This window comes from Schistocerca americana, chromosome 2 (genome assembly GCF_021461395.2).
Source record: "Schistocerca americana isolate TAMUIC-IGC-003095 chromosome 2, iqSchAmer2.1, whole genome shotgun sequence".
Lineage (NCBI taxonomy): Eukaryota > Metazoa > Arthropoda > Insecta > Orthoptera > Acrididae > Schistocerca > Schistocerca americana.
Window position 1 is genome coordinate 145551016 of NC_060120.1, and position 17692 is coordinate 145568707.

Below are 17692 nucleotides of genomic sequence, written 5' to 3' on the forward strand. Positions count from 1 at the left end.
AAATTTTATTTATATTTCAACCTTAAATTATAGATATTTTGAAAAGTATCATTCTTTGTAAATCTTGTAGATAAAACATAAGAAAAGAAAACTGTAAAAAGATGAAAAACGAAAATTGTCAGATGTACGACCTGTTTTAAACATCAGGTACCCGGTCTATAATTTGGAAATAAATAAATAAATAAATTCGACTTGTCAGTGGTAGGTTTCCGGAGGTTGACTGCAGGCTTTGAACCGGCCTCCTTCTAACCAATACACGGCCATCATCGGCCCCAAACCAGAGCCAGCTTTCAATATAAAACATATTGGACCTCCACCCTACTCGCCAGTGAGCTCTCGCTTGATACCACTGAAGTTACAGACATATCTACGCACAGCTCACTCAATTCCCGTGAATTACGGACCGACAGTGGAGTGGAGTTGGCGCCGCGATAGCGTCCCAACATGCCATCCTTCCGGTTCAGATTAGGAGAATTTGACGTCCAGGATAATGACGTGAGTTCAGTACAATGCTACACAAGTCACTGTATAACGATTGAGGCATCCTGAAACGCACATTTTCCTGCTGAAAGATAACCTCGCCGTCGGAGAAGACATAAATGCCCTATATTAATGCTACAGGCCCCGTGACAGCAAAGACGGAAGCCTACGTAGCATACGGTAGCACGGCATCTGTAGGCCTGCCTCCGATGCCCGGTGCATATTTAGAGTAGCCGTCCACCTGGGTGACAGCGTATTTTGCGACCAACAAGAAACGAGGTCATCCGACCAGATGACAAGTTTCCATTGATCCACGGTCCAATCTTAATGATAGAATGTCCCCTGCAGCAGTAATCGAGGACGTTATTGGGTCATCATGTGAACATATAAGCTTCGTCTGCTGCGAATCCACATGATCAGCAACCTGAACTGAACGGCATGGATCAGAACTAGTGTTAATGCACCAGTATTGTCTTTGTTGTCAGATGTGCCACACGGATCGCCACCTACCGGCTGTCCGCAGCTCGTGGCCTAGAGGCTAGCGATGCTACCTCTGGATCACGGGGTCCCGGCTTCGATTCCCGGTCAGGTTGCGGATTTCCTCTGCCCGGGGCCTGGGTGTTTGTGTTGTCATCATCATTTCATCATCATCCTCATCATTCGTCACAGTGGCTATATTGGGAGGTGAAAAAAATTGGACTGTGGAAAAATTGGGACTTCGTACGGGCGCTGATGACCGCGCATTTGGACGTCCCACAGACCAAACATCATCATCATCGCCTATCCCGCTTTTCAGATCGGTACGCCGCAGCCACCACGTTCTATAATATGGCGCGGATACCCAAGATCTTGTCGCCTACTCGTTTTCTTACCCTCCTTCATCTACTTTCCACGTACGACGGCGGTTTGGAAAGTCTCGTAAAAAAGCAAGGAAAAATTTTTCGTAAGCAACTCATCTTATTTCTCAATATAGTCTCCTTCTTCGTGAAGAGATCTTCCACCGGAAAAATAGGTTTTATCAAACGCTGCAAAATACTCGTTGATTGCTCCTTTCAGTTTCCATTTTGATGAAAGTTTCTACTCAGACAGTCAAACATTCAAATTAAGTAAGAGGAAGGAGTCACTCTGGGCTAAATCTGAGGACGAGGAATCATTTCACAGTCCAGTTCATGCACTTTCACCACTGTCTTCGCTGATGTTTGGGATCTGTATTATGCCGGTGAGAGGACAAAAAATGGTTCAAATTGCTCTGAGCACTATGCGACTTAACTTCTGAGGTCATCAGTCGCCTAGAACTTAGAACTAATTAAATCTAACCTAAGGACATGACACACATCCATGCTCGAGGCAGGATTCGAACCTGCGATCGTAGCGGTCGCGCGGTTCCAGACTGAAGCGCCTAGAACCGCACGGCCACTCCGGCCGGTCGGTGAGAGGACACTTTCTTGTGTTCCAACCTTGGTATTTTTTAAGCAAATCCAAGTTTCAAACGATCCGTGAGTGAATGATATGCTCCACTTATGATCCTTCCTCGGAAATCCCAAAAAGCAATGGCTCCCACGTTACCAGCTGACAAAATGGTCTTTGCCTTCTTCGGTGCACTTTCACCAGCCTTCGTCCATTCTTTTGTTTGCTGTTTTGACTTTGGTGTATAATATTGGATTTAGGTTTCATTATCAGTCACAAATCGGCGCAAAAAGTCTTGCGGATTGCGAATAAACAATGCCAGAGACTGTTTTGAGATGTAGTGCTGAATGCGCTTTTCGTCGACTGTGAGTGATCATTGCACCTTCCTATAACACAGCTTCTTCATAGCCAATTGTGCTTGCAGTATATTTTGCACTGGCTAACTTGGGCTGCCAACAGCCTTAGAGAATTTTTATTCGGAGGCATTGCATAATCATGTAAATGATTTTGTCAGCGGTTCCCTTTGTGGTGACATCAGCTGGACGACCGGAATGCTCTTCGACATCGATGCTTGTTGGAACACGTTTAGACTCATTAACCGAATAGTACACAACTGGCCTTTAAGATTGCTACACCAAGAAGAAATGCAGATGATAAACGGCTATTCTTTGGACAAATATATTATACTAGAACTGACATGTGATTACATTTTCACGCAATTTAGGAGCATAGGTCCTGAGAAATCAGTACCCAGAACAACCACCTCTGGCCGTAATAAGGGCCTTGATATGCCTGGGGATTGAGAGAAACAGAGCTTGGATGGCGTGTACAGGTACAACACTATACCACAGTTCATCAAGAGTAGTGACACAGTTCATCAAGAGTAGTGACTGGCGTATTGTGACGAGCCAGTTGCTCGGCCACCATTGACCAGACATTTTCAATTGGTGAGAGATCTGGAGAATGTGCTGGCCAGGGCAGCAGTCGAACATTTTCTGTATCCAGAAAGGCCCGTACAGGTCCTGAAACATGAGGTCGTGCATTATCGTGCTGAAATGTAGGGTTTCGCAGGGATCGATCGAAGGATAGAACCACGGGTCGTAACTCATGTGAAATGTAACATCCACTGTTCATAGTGCCGTCAATGTGAACAAGAGGTGACCGAGATGTGTAACCAATGGCACCCCATACCATCACGCCGGGTGATACGCCAGTATGGCGATGACGAATACACGCTTCCAATGTGCGTTCACCGCGATGTCGCCAAACACGGATGCGACCATCATGATGCTGTAAACAGAACCTGGATTCATCCGAAAAAATGACGTTTTGCCATTCGTGCACCCAGGTTCGTCGTTGAGTACACCTTCGCAGGCGCTCCTGTCCATGATCTAGCGTCAAAGGTAACCGCAGCCATGGTCTCCGAGCTGATAGTCCACGCTGCTGCAAAGGTCGTCCAACTGTTCGGCAGATCGTTGTTGTCTCGTTGTTGTCTTACAAACGTCCCTATCTGTTGACTCAGGAATCGAGAGGTGGCTGCACGATCCGTTACAGCCATGCGGATAAGATGCCTGTCATCTCGACTGCTAGTGATACGAGACCGTTGGGATCCAGCATGGCAATCCGTATTACCCTCCTGAACCCACCGATTCCATATTCTGCTAACAGTCATTGGATCTCGACCGACGCGAGCAGCAATGTCGCGATACGATAAACCGCAATCGCTATACTCTTCAATCCTACCTTTATCAAAGTCGGAAAGGTGATGTTACGCATTTCTCTTCCTTATACGAGGCATCACAACAACGTTTCACCAGGCAACGCTGGTCAACTGCTGTGTATGAGAAATCGGTTGGAAACTTTCCTCATGTCAGCACGTTGTAGGCGTCGCCACCGGCGCCAACCTTGTGTGAATGCTCTGAAAAGATAATAATTTGCATATCACAGCATCTTCTTCCTGTCGTTTAAATTTCGCGTCTGTAGCACGTCATCTTCGTGGTGTAGCAATTTTAATGGCCAGTGGTGTATATCGTCTTCACTGACGTTGCAGAGCCTGCGTGAAATTTGACGAATTTTGCTTTGTTGCGTGTGACCGTCCAGTTCTCCAAATGAAACTTTTTAATAAGAGTACGAAACTCGGTTTTCTCCATTTTTAGTCGCCGTCGACACACTGACCATTTCAGACTGCCGTTAACAATGAACTGCACACCGTATAATGTCGAAATTCTTAGTACGATGCTTGGAATGTCCGAGCTTACGAACCATGAAGGCGCGACAACTGATGTTCCATTCTTTGAAGGACATTTACCAGACCTATCAAACCAACCTTGTAGGCTCTCAACAGTAGCGCGCAAACAGCTGACCAGCTTCGACGTTTTTGAGATGCTTGTTCCATAACTATCTGCCTCTTGTTAAAGTCACTTCCGACAGTGGATATTCCCATTTGGAGCTCCTACCGTTGCTGGAATGATTCCCTAGTCGTCTTTGCTCCTCTTATGTACTTTTCTTAGCGCGCCACGTACCCGATATGCCACCAAGACCATTCAGATGGCAGTGGCATGTTGCGGCTCATCAGTGTACGAAGCCGTAAAGCTGCTACCCCGCGCACCGGCCGCCTGCGACACGAGCGACGCCCGGCAGCTGGACCACGCAGGAGGCCGGGGTGGCCCGTACGAGGCACGCGCCGGCGCTCCTCGGCATAGCTGGCGGCTACAAAGCCGGCGAGCAGGCCGCGGCATGGCATCCAAGACGCGCGCCGCCAGTCTTAGCGCTAATCTCCGCAGAGCGGCCCGGACTTGCACCTCGTAGCAGCGCCGCCTGCGCCGTGTTCGACACGGCGGCTCCCCTCCGGCACAGCCGAGGGCAGCCCGCTAGACCGAACCCGATGGCGTGTTTACCGAGGGGCGCGCCAGCTCTGTTAACTCCTCGGCTCACCACGCGAATCCCGGTACGTCTGTACCGCTGACTCTCAGCCTCGGCACCTGCTGACGTGTCGGCGCAATTGCGAGATGCTAACAAAAGTTTACTACGCCCCGTTTTCGGAGCTTTCGTGGTGTACCGCGAGATCCTACTGGCAGCTGCAGACAAAATCTGCCCACTCTTGGCGAATGATGCACGCGAAACTATGGGACTTGCTGCCCCGCAGAGTTACTCATTTACATTTATAGGCGCACTCTGTACTGTCACACTATTAAAAGCACACTCAGAGAGGTTGTCCGCAGCTCGTCGTCTAGAGGCACCGGCACGGTAGCTCACCGTGTTCGGGCAGAGGATTAGCTACCATCTGTAATAAAAAAAACAACTGAGTGAACGGATCAACGAAGAACCTGAACGGGTGTCATCGGACATCCATCCGAACAAATTCCACGAACAATATAGAACAAAATAAGACAAAAAAAAGCGGTAGCTTTCTCGCTTCCCGCGCATGGGGTCCAGGGTTCCATTCCCGAAGGGATCAGGGATTTTCCCTGCCTCTAGATGACTGGGTGTTGTTGTGTTGTCTTCATCATCATCATTCATCCCCATTACGGTCGGAGGAAGGCAATGGAAAACCACCTCCGCTCCGACCTTGCCTAGTCGGCAGTGCGGGTCTCCCGCATCGTTCCCTCGCTCCTCGGAGTATGGGACCTCATCATTATTATTATCATCATCATCATCAGCAAGGTTCGGGAGGCTAGCTTTGACCTGCGAGACAGGGTTAAAATCATCTTTTTTTATTCCAATGTATGTTTTATTGATTTAGATGTTTATCACATGAATGTGCCGTCAGTTTGAATAAATTCGGTCTCAATTCAGGTACGGTCCAGCGTCGATCAGTAATACACTGAAACTGGTATAAGCATGCGTATTCAAATACAGAGATATGTAAACAGTCAGAATAAAGTGCTGCGGTCGACAGTGTCTGTATAAGACATCAAGTGTCTGTCGCAGTTGTTGGATCGGTTACTGCTGCTACAATGGCAGGTCATCGAGATTTATGTGAGTTTGAACGTGATGTTAGAGTCGGCGCACAAGCGATGGGACACATCTCGGAGGTAGCGATGAAGTGTGGATTTTCCCGTACGACCATTTCACGAGTGTGCCGTGAATATCAGGAATCCGGCAAAACATCAAATCTCCGAGATGGCTGCGGCCGGTATAAGATCGTGCAAGAACGAAACCAACGATGATTGCAGAAAAGCTTTCAACGTGACAGAAGTGCAACCCTTCCGCAAATTGCTGCAGATTTCGATGCTAGGCCATCAACAAGGGTCACCGTGCGAACCATTCAGCGAAACATCATCGACAGGGGCTTTCGGAGCCGAGGGCCCCCTCGTGTGCCCTTCATGAAAGCACGACCCAAAGCGTTACGCCTATTCTGGGATCGTCTACACCGACATTGGACAGTTGCTAATTGGAAATTGTTGCCTGGTCGGACGAGTCTCGTTTCAAATTATATCTAGCGAATGGACGTGTACAGATATGGAGACAACTTCATGAATCCATGGACCCTGGATGTCAGCAGGGGACTGTTCAACCTGGTGGAGGCTCTGTAATGGTGTGGTGAGTGTGCAGTTGGAGTGATATGGGAGCCCTGATAACGTCTTGATACGACTCTGACTTGTAACACGTACGTAAGCATTCTGTTTGATCACCTGTATCCATTCATATTCATTGTGCATTCCGACGGACTTGGTCAGTTCCAGCAGGGCAATGTGGCGCCCCACACGTCTAGAGGTGCTACAGAGTGGTTCCAGGAACACTCTTCTGAGTTGAAACACTTCCACTGGCCACGAAACTCACCAGTCATGAACATTACTCAGCATGTCTGGGAAGTCTTGCCACGTGCTGTTTAGAAGGTATCTCCACCCCCTTGCACTCTTACAGGTTTATGGACAGTCCTGTAGGATTCATGGTGTCAGTTCCCTCCACCACCACTTCAGACACTAGTCGAGCCCGTGCCACGTTGTGCTGCGGCACTTCTGCGTGCTCGCGGTGGTCCTACACGATATTGTGCAAGTGTACCATTTTCTCTGACTTTTCAGCAATAGAATGCCGTAGGAATCGTAACTGTCGTTCCACCCTACAACGAAAGTTACAGCAAGTACGGTATTCGATACATGAAACATGCCTGACAGGTGCCTGAAAGAACAGAGATTAGTATTTTGAAATCGTTTGTAGATACATAAGATAAACTCCGTTGAAGAAACTGTCTCTAATACCCAACCAGTAACAAATGCCTGTAGATAACTACCAAAAGATTTCGACGTCTAACTACTCTAACCACTCTACTGGATAAAAATTCTACACAATTAAAAAATGCATTCTACCGTCCACTGGCTCCTAAAGGCCTGCGTCAAAATCTTTATAAAGACGATACAGGATTAGTAACTTTTATTTCTCGTGTAAAAACAAAAATCTGGATAAAAGTACTTTATAATTGGATTAAAAACATTCTCGACCGCACTACATCATTTATTGGTAGTGGATACCGGTTTTGTTCAGAATATTACCGTCCTCAGATTCATTTATATCGTCATGGGAGGCGTTGGCGATGAACAGAGCATGTGTTATGACTCCATGAACGTTCGTTGTGTCATAACACGTGCTCCGTTCACCGTCACCACCTGCCATCATGGTATGAATCGTCTGAAGATGATGACGTCCTGACCGAGACCGGCAACAACTGTACATGAATGTTTCATAGCCATCGAGACTGTTTTCGAGCCAGGATATCAAATGAAACACCTTTCAGCCATCTACTTTCCGAACTTATTTTATTTGGCGACCAGTTTCAGCGATTTACTACGTGAGCTTCAGGCCCCTGACCGACATGTAGAATGATTTCAGCTTGGTTCTGGTCAAAACAGGGACCAGCAATGCTGGTATTAGTAGAATTATGCTTGCTATAGCGGCCACTTCACCCATCATCTACCGACTCTCTATTTTTAATGTAAGATTCCGCCTGCCAGTTTAACGTCAGTGCATGAGTAACCTAACCAAAAACAAAACATTTCAAGTTCACTCGGAAACGAATGTAACGTTTTTGGTTCAGTTAAACATAGACAAGCCCGTCACTTACTTTCTTCTTTCTTATGTGGGTCACAGCATGTATCAAGTTGAAGAACCACATATTTATATTCATCCAAGTTTTTGCTGTTATTGACAGTTAGTTAACTCGTTATATTTACATCTTAAGAAGACCGTTTCGGCAATTTTTGCCGTAAATTTAGACAACATTGCCTCTGGAGTACAGCGATCTGTTGCTATATTTAGGTTAAAGTCAACAGTCGAGATCGCAATAATATTTTTAATTTACCGGTTACGGCTTATGTTAAAGCTACCCTCAGAACTTTTGTTCCACTATGGCTGGTTCTGGCGGATCCTCAGTTTTCTCGTGATACCGCGATCGTACACTCACAAGTGTGAGGGTGCGCCTTTCAACTTTTTCGTAAGAGGAGACGTGGTGTGGCGCCTTTCGTAGATAGCGATTTTGTTTCCGGTTCGAAGTTATGAACCCATCTTTCATCGCCTGTGACGATGATCGGCACTATATTGTCACGATCAACCTCGTAAAGCGCATGAAAATCTGCAGAGATGGTGCTTCGTTGGTCTTTATGGTCTAGTAATGGGACACTGGTTGGGTATTAGAGACAGTTTCTTCCACGGAGTCGGCTACTTTCGAATATTCATAGGGCTTTCAACTGTTATTTCTTTATTTTGATGTTTATCTTATTCCTCACCAGGAGTCCATCGGGCACACACGTTTGATCATACCAACTGAAGGCGAGTGTGTCAGCACAGCGAAAAGAGACGTCCAGTTGAGCAGCAAGATGTTTGTGATCCATCGATCACCTCCAATTAGTGTCCGCACGTTACAGTTCCCTGCTGCTGGCTGGCACGCGAAAGATTGGACAAGTTTGCACGACCTTGCTGCGACGATGACACATGCCTCGTCCAACGACTCACCGTGCTTTTGTTCACTGCCAGATCTCCATAGACATTCTGCGAACTCTCATGAGTATCTCAGATCCTCTGGTTTCCCGCCAAAGGAAACTCAAATGTCTCCCTGGAATGCGCCTCCGTTGCAGACGACACTTTGAAGGCAATGTATAGGGCCTCTACTTACAGGAAATTCATGTAATTGTATTGGCTGAAGCGGGAATAATCCACCATGACCGAGAAAAAATTCCACATTTTTTTCAGTCAAAAGTGACCCTGAAAAAAATAGTGTGCCATTACTTATTGAACGCCCCTCGTAACAGTGCGTAATAAAATACACTTTTAATATACGAACGGTATGTTCCTTGAAAAGTAGTGTTGCCTTAGCTGTGTGACGAAGATTAAGCTTTGTGTGCACCTATTGCCGTGAACTAGCATGCAGAGATAGCGGGTCTCCTCCAGCTCCAGCAAGTGGTGCGGCCCTCGAGCGGCAATCGATGCTGGGGGCAGCTCCTCGGCGGCGGCGGTGGCGGCGGCGGCGGTGGCGGTGGCGGGGCTGTCCACAAGATGTCTTGAGGCGAGCCGCGAGCCGCAGCCGCAGCCGATACCGCGCCGTAGCGCCGCAATTACTGCCCGCTCGCCTCTGTGCTCACCCCGGCCGCCCTCCTAACCCTTCCCAGGCCCCGCCAACGCGGCCATTACAGAGGAGCTCTGCTAGCCTAGACGACGGCTTCTACACTTATCAAACGCCAATAAAAGGCTCCTATTGTCAATCATTACTCTTCTTCCGCCAGTGTAACATACGAGGAAATCTTTACTAACGCCATAGGACAGTTGCAGCATGTATAAGCATTACTTTGCTAGTAACGAATCAATTCCATTCTAACTTGATGCGACAAGCTTTAGTATTACTTCCTTCCCTACATACTGAACAAATTCCCCTTTCCATCTGGTTTTAATTCATTTTGCCCATTAAAATGCTAAGACCATGAAGATGGCGCGCAATAAATGTTAAATTTCCATTGTTCTTTTACGAGGCGTATTCCGAAAGTGTGGCCCGATCGGTCGCGAAATGGAAACCGCAGTGAAAATCAAAATTGTTTTACTTGCGATAGTTAGCCTCATCTTCCAGCAATGTCTGTACATAGTCGCAGCTCCGTCTGAGGCATCTGTCGTAGCGTTGTACCAAATTTCCAATACCCTCGTCATAGAAAGCATTCGCCAGCACTTTTCACCGATTCTCTCTGCCGACCTGCAATTCGTTGTCCGTTGCAAAATGTTGACGTCGTAGTCAGCGGTTCATGTCAACAGAGATGAATATCAGAGGGAGCAAAGTGTGGGCTCTATGGAGGGAGATCAAACACTACCCATCGAAAACGCTGTAGGGGTATCCTCATTGCCCCTGTAGAGTACGGCCGAGAACCGTCATGAAGAAGGAAATGCCTGACAGTTGTGTGGGCTGCATCAGATCGGGTGAAATCTCTCACGCGCACTCATACTTGGTGGGAGACACTGTTTTCTAGGCGTCTCGACGTGGTCACTGGGCGCTCAGAACTGAAAAGACAGACTTGAAGCAATCCACAAGCCTACTAGAGACATTGTCTAACACACCTATGCAAAGCTTTATCGGATTTTTGCTGTGGTTTCCATTTCGCCACCGATAGGACCTTACTTTCGGAATACGCGTCGTACAAGTTCCTCTGGGGTTTATAACTTACGCCATGTAGCCTACTGCCTACTGTTGTGGCGTAACAAGACAGCTACGCCACACTGAAGTAGCCGAAAGGCACGCGTAATCTCACGTAGGCTAGATAGAGGTCTGAAACAGGATACGAAATGAATGGTAGCAAGAAAAATACGTAGCTGCTATTATACTTAACTTTTAATTCGTCCTTTGTATACAGAATTCCTTGATGATACAAGTGAGACTCTATCTTAAAATGGTTAATGGCGCCTTGCTAGGTCGTAGCCATTGACTTAGCAGAAGGCTATTCTAACTGTCTCTCGGCAAATGAGAGAAAGGCTACGTCCGTGTAGTCGCTAGCAAAGTCGTCGTACAACTGGGGCGAGTGCTATTCCGTAACTCGAGACCTGCCTTGTGGTGGCGCTCGGTCTGCGATCACACAGTGGCGACACGCGGGTCCGACATGTACTAAATGGACCGCGGCCGATTTAAGCTACCACCTAGCAAGTGTGGTGTCTGGCGGTGACACCACACCTACTTCTACATCGACATGTACATGGCTACTCTGTAAATCACACTTAAGTGCCTGACCGAGGGTTCATCGAATTACCTTCACACTAATTCTGTATTATGCCACTCTCGAACAGGGTGCGGCAAAAACGGATACCTATATCTTTCCGTGCGAGCTCTGATTTCCCTTATTTTATTACGATGATCGTTTCTCCCTATGTAGCTCTGCGCCAACAAAATATTTTCGCATTCGGAGGTGACTGAAATTTCACGACAAGCTTTAAATTTCATGAGAAGATCCCGCTGCAACGAAAAACCCCTTTGTTTTTACTGATTCCACGCCAAGTCCTTGTATCATGTCCGTGAAACTCTCTCCCCCATTCCTCTATAATACAGAACGTGCTTCCCTTCTCTGAACTTTCTCAACGTACTCTGTTAACCATATCTGATAAGTATCCCACGCCGCGCAGCAGTACTCCAAAAGAGAACGAACGAGCGTAGCATAGGCGGTCTCTTTTGTAGATCTGTTGTATCTTGTAAGCGTTCTGCCAATGAAACGCCGTCTTTGTTTCATCCTCCCCACATCGTATTCTGTGTGTTCTTTCCACTTCTATTTACTTGTAATTGTAATTCTTAGGTATTTAGTTGAATTTACGGCCTTTAGATTTGATCTATTTATCGTGTAACCGAAGTTTAACGGGTTACTTTTAGAGCTCATGGAGATGACCTCACATTTTTCATTATTGAAGGTCCATTTCCAATTTTCGCACCGTACAGATATCTTTTCTAAATCGTTTTACAATTGGGTTTGGTCTTCGGATGACTTTACTAGGCGATAAACGACAGCATCGTCTCCAGACAGCCTACGACGGCTGCTCAGTTACTTACATGAAATGGAAAAGTGTTTAGAAATGCCTTCGGTAATACCACTGGAGGAAAAGTTGTATTTTCTAAATTGGAAAAATACTGATATTGTTATTCTGTAAAAAAAAATTGTAGTAAAATCTTATGGGACCAAACTGCTTAGGTCATTGGTCCCTAGGCTTACACACTGCTTAATCTAACTTAAACTAACTTATGCTACGGACAACACACACACTCATGTGCGAGGGAGGACTCGAACCTCCGACGGAGGTTATTGTTATTCTGTATGATATTTGCCTTGCGAGGTGCAGGGGCTAGCAGTGTATTTAACATTAAACTCTTCTAGAATCTACATATGTAAATGATGCTCTAAGCCTCCCCTATTCTAACTCCGACTTTTGCTGTTGCACATGGATTAAAAAGAAACGCGAACTGACTGTAATCGACCCTGCAAGTGGAGTAGAAAAGAGTTTGGCGCCTGCAATAATTTAATTTGATAAATAAGTTAAATAATGGAAAGTTTCATTAACGTAGTGAGAAATGATAGGGTTGGTCTACCGATTAACAGAATGAAAGTTCTGTCCAAAATAACAATATGATTTATTATGAGTAAACTCAAAATAATAAACAAAACATATGAAACATTTACAATGCATCAAATTGGCTCAAATTGGATACTCAAATAAATGCTGTGAGGGTGAAGTTGTCCCTAATCTAGATTGTGACATTTATGACGAAGTGGTATGTGGAGCCAATTCTTAAGAGAAACACACAGCCAACCCAACATTAATTGCTGCTACAGTAGTGAGAACTCAGACAATGAACACCCAAGACAGAACGAAGTTAGAAAAGACGAACGGGCGCTCTGCTGAGCTCTGATTATCACCTAGCAAAATTGCCTGCTTTGCCGGTGCTGCGGACGTACATTACCAAGCTGTCTCCTTAACTGCAAGGACACGATCTGGCGTACCGGAGGCGATGGCTGGTTGCTTCGACGTCCCGTCGTGGTGATGATAATGTCGCGAGTATATCCCGAAACAAATTATCCTGGTCTGGTTGTTCCAGACTAAAGACTTCCTAGCAACACAAATGCGCCTCTGAGGGGACGAAGAAGGCTCGCCACACAATCACTGACGGAACACTGATTGAGTTTAACAAGCGAAGTCACACAGTAACTCCGATACAGTCAACTTTAGCCAAAACTGCTAAAGACAGACAACATAGGCCGCTTGTACGCAGAACGCTCAATTGTCAACTGTATTCGTCAAACAGTTACAATTAAATAAAAGTGTATTAGGCAGCCAACGGAAGGCAGGGTGTCCAGAGCAGCGAGAGCTCAGTCTTGTAACCTACTCCGACCGAAAGGCGAGAGCCGACCCCACAAGAGCACCCATACAAACCGAACACAGAACATTCCCGCCCCCACGATTTTGCTACATCACAGAGCTATGCCCTGAGCAAGCAGATCACAGTTACGATTTTGCAGAAAACGCGGGAATTTGACCGCCAAGACTGCCTGGGAACACAAGTCATTCCCACGCCTCACTGGTAGCCCGCCAGAAAGTGTTTTCGCTAAGTTTCTGCGAAATAACGGAATCTCTAGCCCAGCCGCTCCTTCAGGCCCCAGTGGGTGTGTCTCCGCCGCTCTTATGACAATGTCGGCGTCTGGAAAGCATTCACTCGACTCCCTCACACACGTCGGCTTAACCCTTTCAAGACCAACAGAGCCCGACTGTCACTGGACCACCCGGGTGACGAGAGACGCTGTGTGGGAAGTCCGCGTGTGAAGGAATAGCGACTTTTGACCGCATGCAATTAGAGAGGAAGATCGAATTACACAGACTAAGATAGAAATATGAGAGGGGGCTCATGCCACCTCTCAGGCTTGCTGAATAATCCATGTGAAAATAACTCTCATTTATTGAAATAAGCTTTCTTTTATGAAGTAAATTATGGTAATAGGAAGTTTATATACATTTGCCTCACGTATTTCCTTGAATTAGACTTAAGTCAAAGTTACTGATAGACTATAACATTGTCTCTGTGTGGTAATATTAATACCGAGTTTAAACACATAAAAAAATTTTGCACTGTATAGCCGTTATAGAACATCGGACTTTGTATATTACGAACGAATGAAGCGAGTTCTCGTTTGCAGATACTAAAATTACTGTCACTTCAAAAAGTCGAACAATAGTCCACACTTCCACACAAGCATCAACTAGTACAGTTACTGAGCTCACCACTATTTACGAAAATAACGTTTTAAGAGGGGCCTATGCAGAGTCTCTCAAACACTTGAATGAATGACAAGACTTATTTTATTCTGGCACTGTTAATATAAAACAACTCACACTTACATCAAGGTGCGACATCAAGTAGACAGAGCATCAGAACAGGATACAGAATTATAAATCATCGTCGTATATCCATTCTGTTAAAAACAATCTAGGTAGAACTATGAACATTACACAAGAATATCTTTGGATTATTGTTACCCCTTGTTAATTAGAATGTTGTCCTCGGCACTTTGCCGATACATTAAACACTTAACATCTTTTATGTTATACAGTAGGCCAACAAAGATAAGACAAGGGAGATTGGGGCTCGTACGGAGGCATATAGGCAGTCGCTTTCCCTCGTTCTGTTTGGGAGTGGAACAGGGAGAGAAGATGCAAGTTGTAGTACGAGGTACCCTCCGCCACGCACCGTATTGTGGATTGCGGAGTATGTATGTAGATGTAGGTGTAGATAACTTCAAAAGACAGCTTAAAATACAAAATAGTTAACGGCAGTAAAAGGCGCGCCAACTGGTTCAAAAACACAGCTGTGGGAAAACTACAAGACATACACAAAATAGATTCATGTCGGTGAATAGCGGACCTCTTCAAGATTTTTATTTACTTTATAGGCTCTCTACCTGTCTCCTAGTGGTGTGCTCTGCAGATAAGCCACAGGGCGTATTATGAATCGAAACTTAGAGATGCTCTAGCTACTGACAAATGCCGTTTTCCAGCCTGTCATTTAGTTTTCATTCAATAGTCTTCTTAAATCCTACACGTAAATATCAATAACCCCGAACATACGGCTGATAATCATTTCAGCGCCACCACACAAAAGTAGTTTGCAATAACGCCACCGCCGGCCGAAGTGGCCGTGCGGTTAAAGGCGCTGCAGTCTGGAACCGCAAGACCGCTACGGTCGCAGGTTCGAATCCTGCCTCGGGCATGGATGTTTGTGATGTCCTTAGGTTAGTTAGGTTTAACTAGTTCTAAGTTCTAGGGGACTAATGACCTCAGCAGTTGAGCCCCATGGTGCTCAGAGCCAGAGCCAGCCAATAACGCCACCCACATTCTGAATGTAATGAAAGATTACGAAGTGACTTCTTCATTTAGAAATCTCATTTTAATTTTGATTGTCCTGTTATGTCGGAATACGACAGTAGAACGTATGCGACCAATCGAGACTGCGGTATATCGATACGCAATATGGTTGCTCGTAACTGCCAAGTGCGTATGTAATCGATGCATTTAGAAGTGTTGTTCAGAACTTCAGCGGCACCACGTGACTAGAGCTCGAGAGAACAGACATAATGTTCGCTCATGCTGGATCGTATAACTATGACAGATTCCTTGGGTCAGGAAACAGATTACTTGCAGCTAGACAAGTATCCACACGAACCCTGCGACGTCTGGAGCACCATGGACTATCAACACAGCGGCCGTTGTTGCTGTTTCCTTTGACTGGTAGTACAGAGAAGCGCATCGACAGTGTTGCATCCAGCGACAACACTGGCCATACCAGGGCGTAACTACGTTGTTCCTTAGGCGTCGCTCGGCTCTGCATACAGCATCAGTAAGGACGCGTCTGTCTGTGGGGACGCCGAGAGTCTCACGGGTATAGCACCTGATGTAATTGGGTAGAGTACCGTCGGGTACACCACACGATCACTTCTGTACAGTATGGTCCGTAATTTGGACGACAACGACTACAGTTATGAGGTGTTGAGCCCGGTGCCTAAGCCACATCTTCCAGATCTCCACGAAGTTATTGTTCAAGAAGATAACTCCGAAACTCATGTTTCTGGGGCCGTCCTGACTTACCTCGATGCGGATATTCGAGTGTTTCCCTGACTAGTGCGTTCTCCACATCTCTTACCCACTGAAAACACCTGGCCGTGGTTTGCCGAGAGGCTGGAGTATTACCACTCACCGGTCACTACGATTAATGAACTATGGTACAGAGTTGTATAAGCACGTAGTGACGTACCCCCATCTGTCCACCAAACTCATTTAGACTCATTACCGATCTTCGCTGGAGCTATGTTTCTGCCTGGGCTGGCAGTTTTGTATACTAAATTTTGCACCTCACAAATACCTAGATCACATAAGAATTTAATTAATAATTCCTCCTAATATAATGCACGTCCAAAGCAGGTAAAATTTCGCTATTTTATGTGTTTCCTTGTGCTGCAGTTTACATAATTCTTCGGATTGGAAATGCTCGAATTCTTTTCAATTTTCAGTTTTTCGATGTATTTCTCCATTTTCGAAAATCAACAACTTTTCCGTGAAATTTCAGCTGAATATTACTTTTTTTAAAAAGTGACAAGTTGTTTAGAAATTACAGGCAACTGAAGAAGTTATTGCAAGAGAGACCAAATTTGTAGGCATATTCTTCTTTGAACGTGAAAATATTTTAGAAAAATGCTGGTGATGGTATTTTTAATAAAGATTACAGTGTTGGATAAATGTAATGTTTGCATTTAAATGCCAATTTCTCTTAATTCACCGTCTTATAGCATGATTGGATTACATAACAGTGACCTTCGTACGATCCTTGAACAGAAATGGCAGGAATATGTATGTGGGTAAGAAGCAATGGGCATGGGGAGAACGCTTCGTTTTAAAAATCTGTTTACAACGGCTTAAATAGTGCACACATTATACGTTAACTGCTCATTAACGTCATTGTGCAATTTATGGACTATCTTGCTAATTGAGTTGAGATCACAGTCTTTGTTTCCGCATTAAGAATTAATGCTGCTGCTACTTGAGTCTCATGACAAAACTGGATACCTTAGATATATTCGAAAGAGTGTTTACATTTCGGTGCGGTTTTCGCTTAGTTATAGCGGACAATGTGATAAGTTTTCTGACATAAGCAGACCTTTTCTAACGTTAATAGCTGAATTACGACACCGACTTGGTTTCCTTTTATCGTTATGGAACTACAATGCGCAACATAATCACTTTTCCGAAGCCCCTGCGTGCAACCTTCTTCTCTAATAGTGCAAAGGCGTGGTGCACTGAGACATGATACATCACCGTCTTGCTTGGCGATGCTTCAAACAGCAACGACAGATGCAATAAAAACAAATAAAAATTATATTAAAAAAACAAAAAAATAAAATATAATAAATGGCCACAGCACAGAAGTCCTTGTAACGTGTAAAGTCAGTTAATGACGTCACATTGGAACAAAATTTCACCTAAATCCTTCCCAATGCCACCATGAACGTGTCACATGCTCGGAAGGTCGTCACGAACCCTCTTACCCGCATTTCACCCCTCTTTCAACGCCTCTGCGATGGAGGTCAGAACGGCATCTCCTAGCGTTGAAATCACGCGGGTTTCTTGTGAGTAACGCTCCAGACACATCTTCGCTCACAACAGACACGAAAAGGCAGCACCCCTTTTCCTAGGGCATTGATTCTCAAACATTTCGCGTTCGAAATCGACAGTTCGCAGTGCGATGAGCAATAGAATTACGTTCTTCACAGCCTTTGACGCTGTTGACACCCTGCAGCGTATCAATCTCCTCTGA

General features: G+C 45.5%; 1 protein-coding gene across 1 annotated transcript in view; it reads left to right on the forward strand.

Moving 5' to 3' along the window:
• LOC124593840 (runt-related transcription factor 1-like) overlaps positions 1–17692 on the forward strand; it is a 163941-nt gene that overhangs the window by 128680 nt on the left and 17569 nt on the right. The window contains exon 3 of the mRNA XM_047132187.1: positions 9271–9422. Within this exon, the coding sequence (XP_046988143.1) occupies positions 9271–9422 (152 nt within the window). The remainder of the gene's footprint in view (positions 1–9270; positions 9423–17692) is intronic.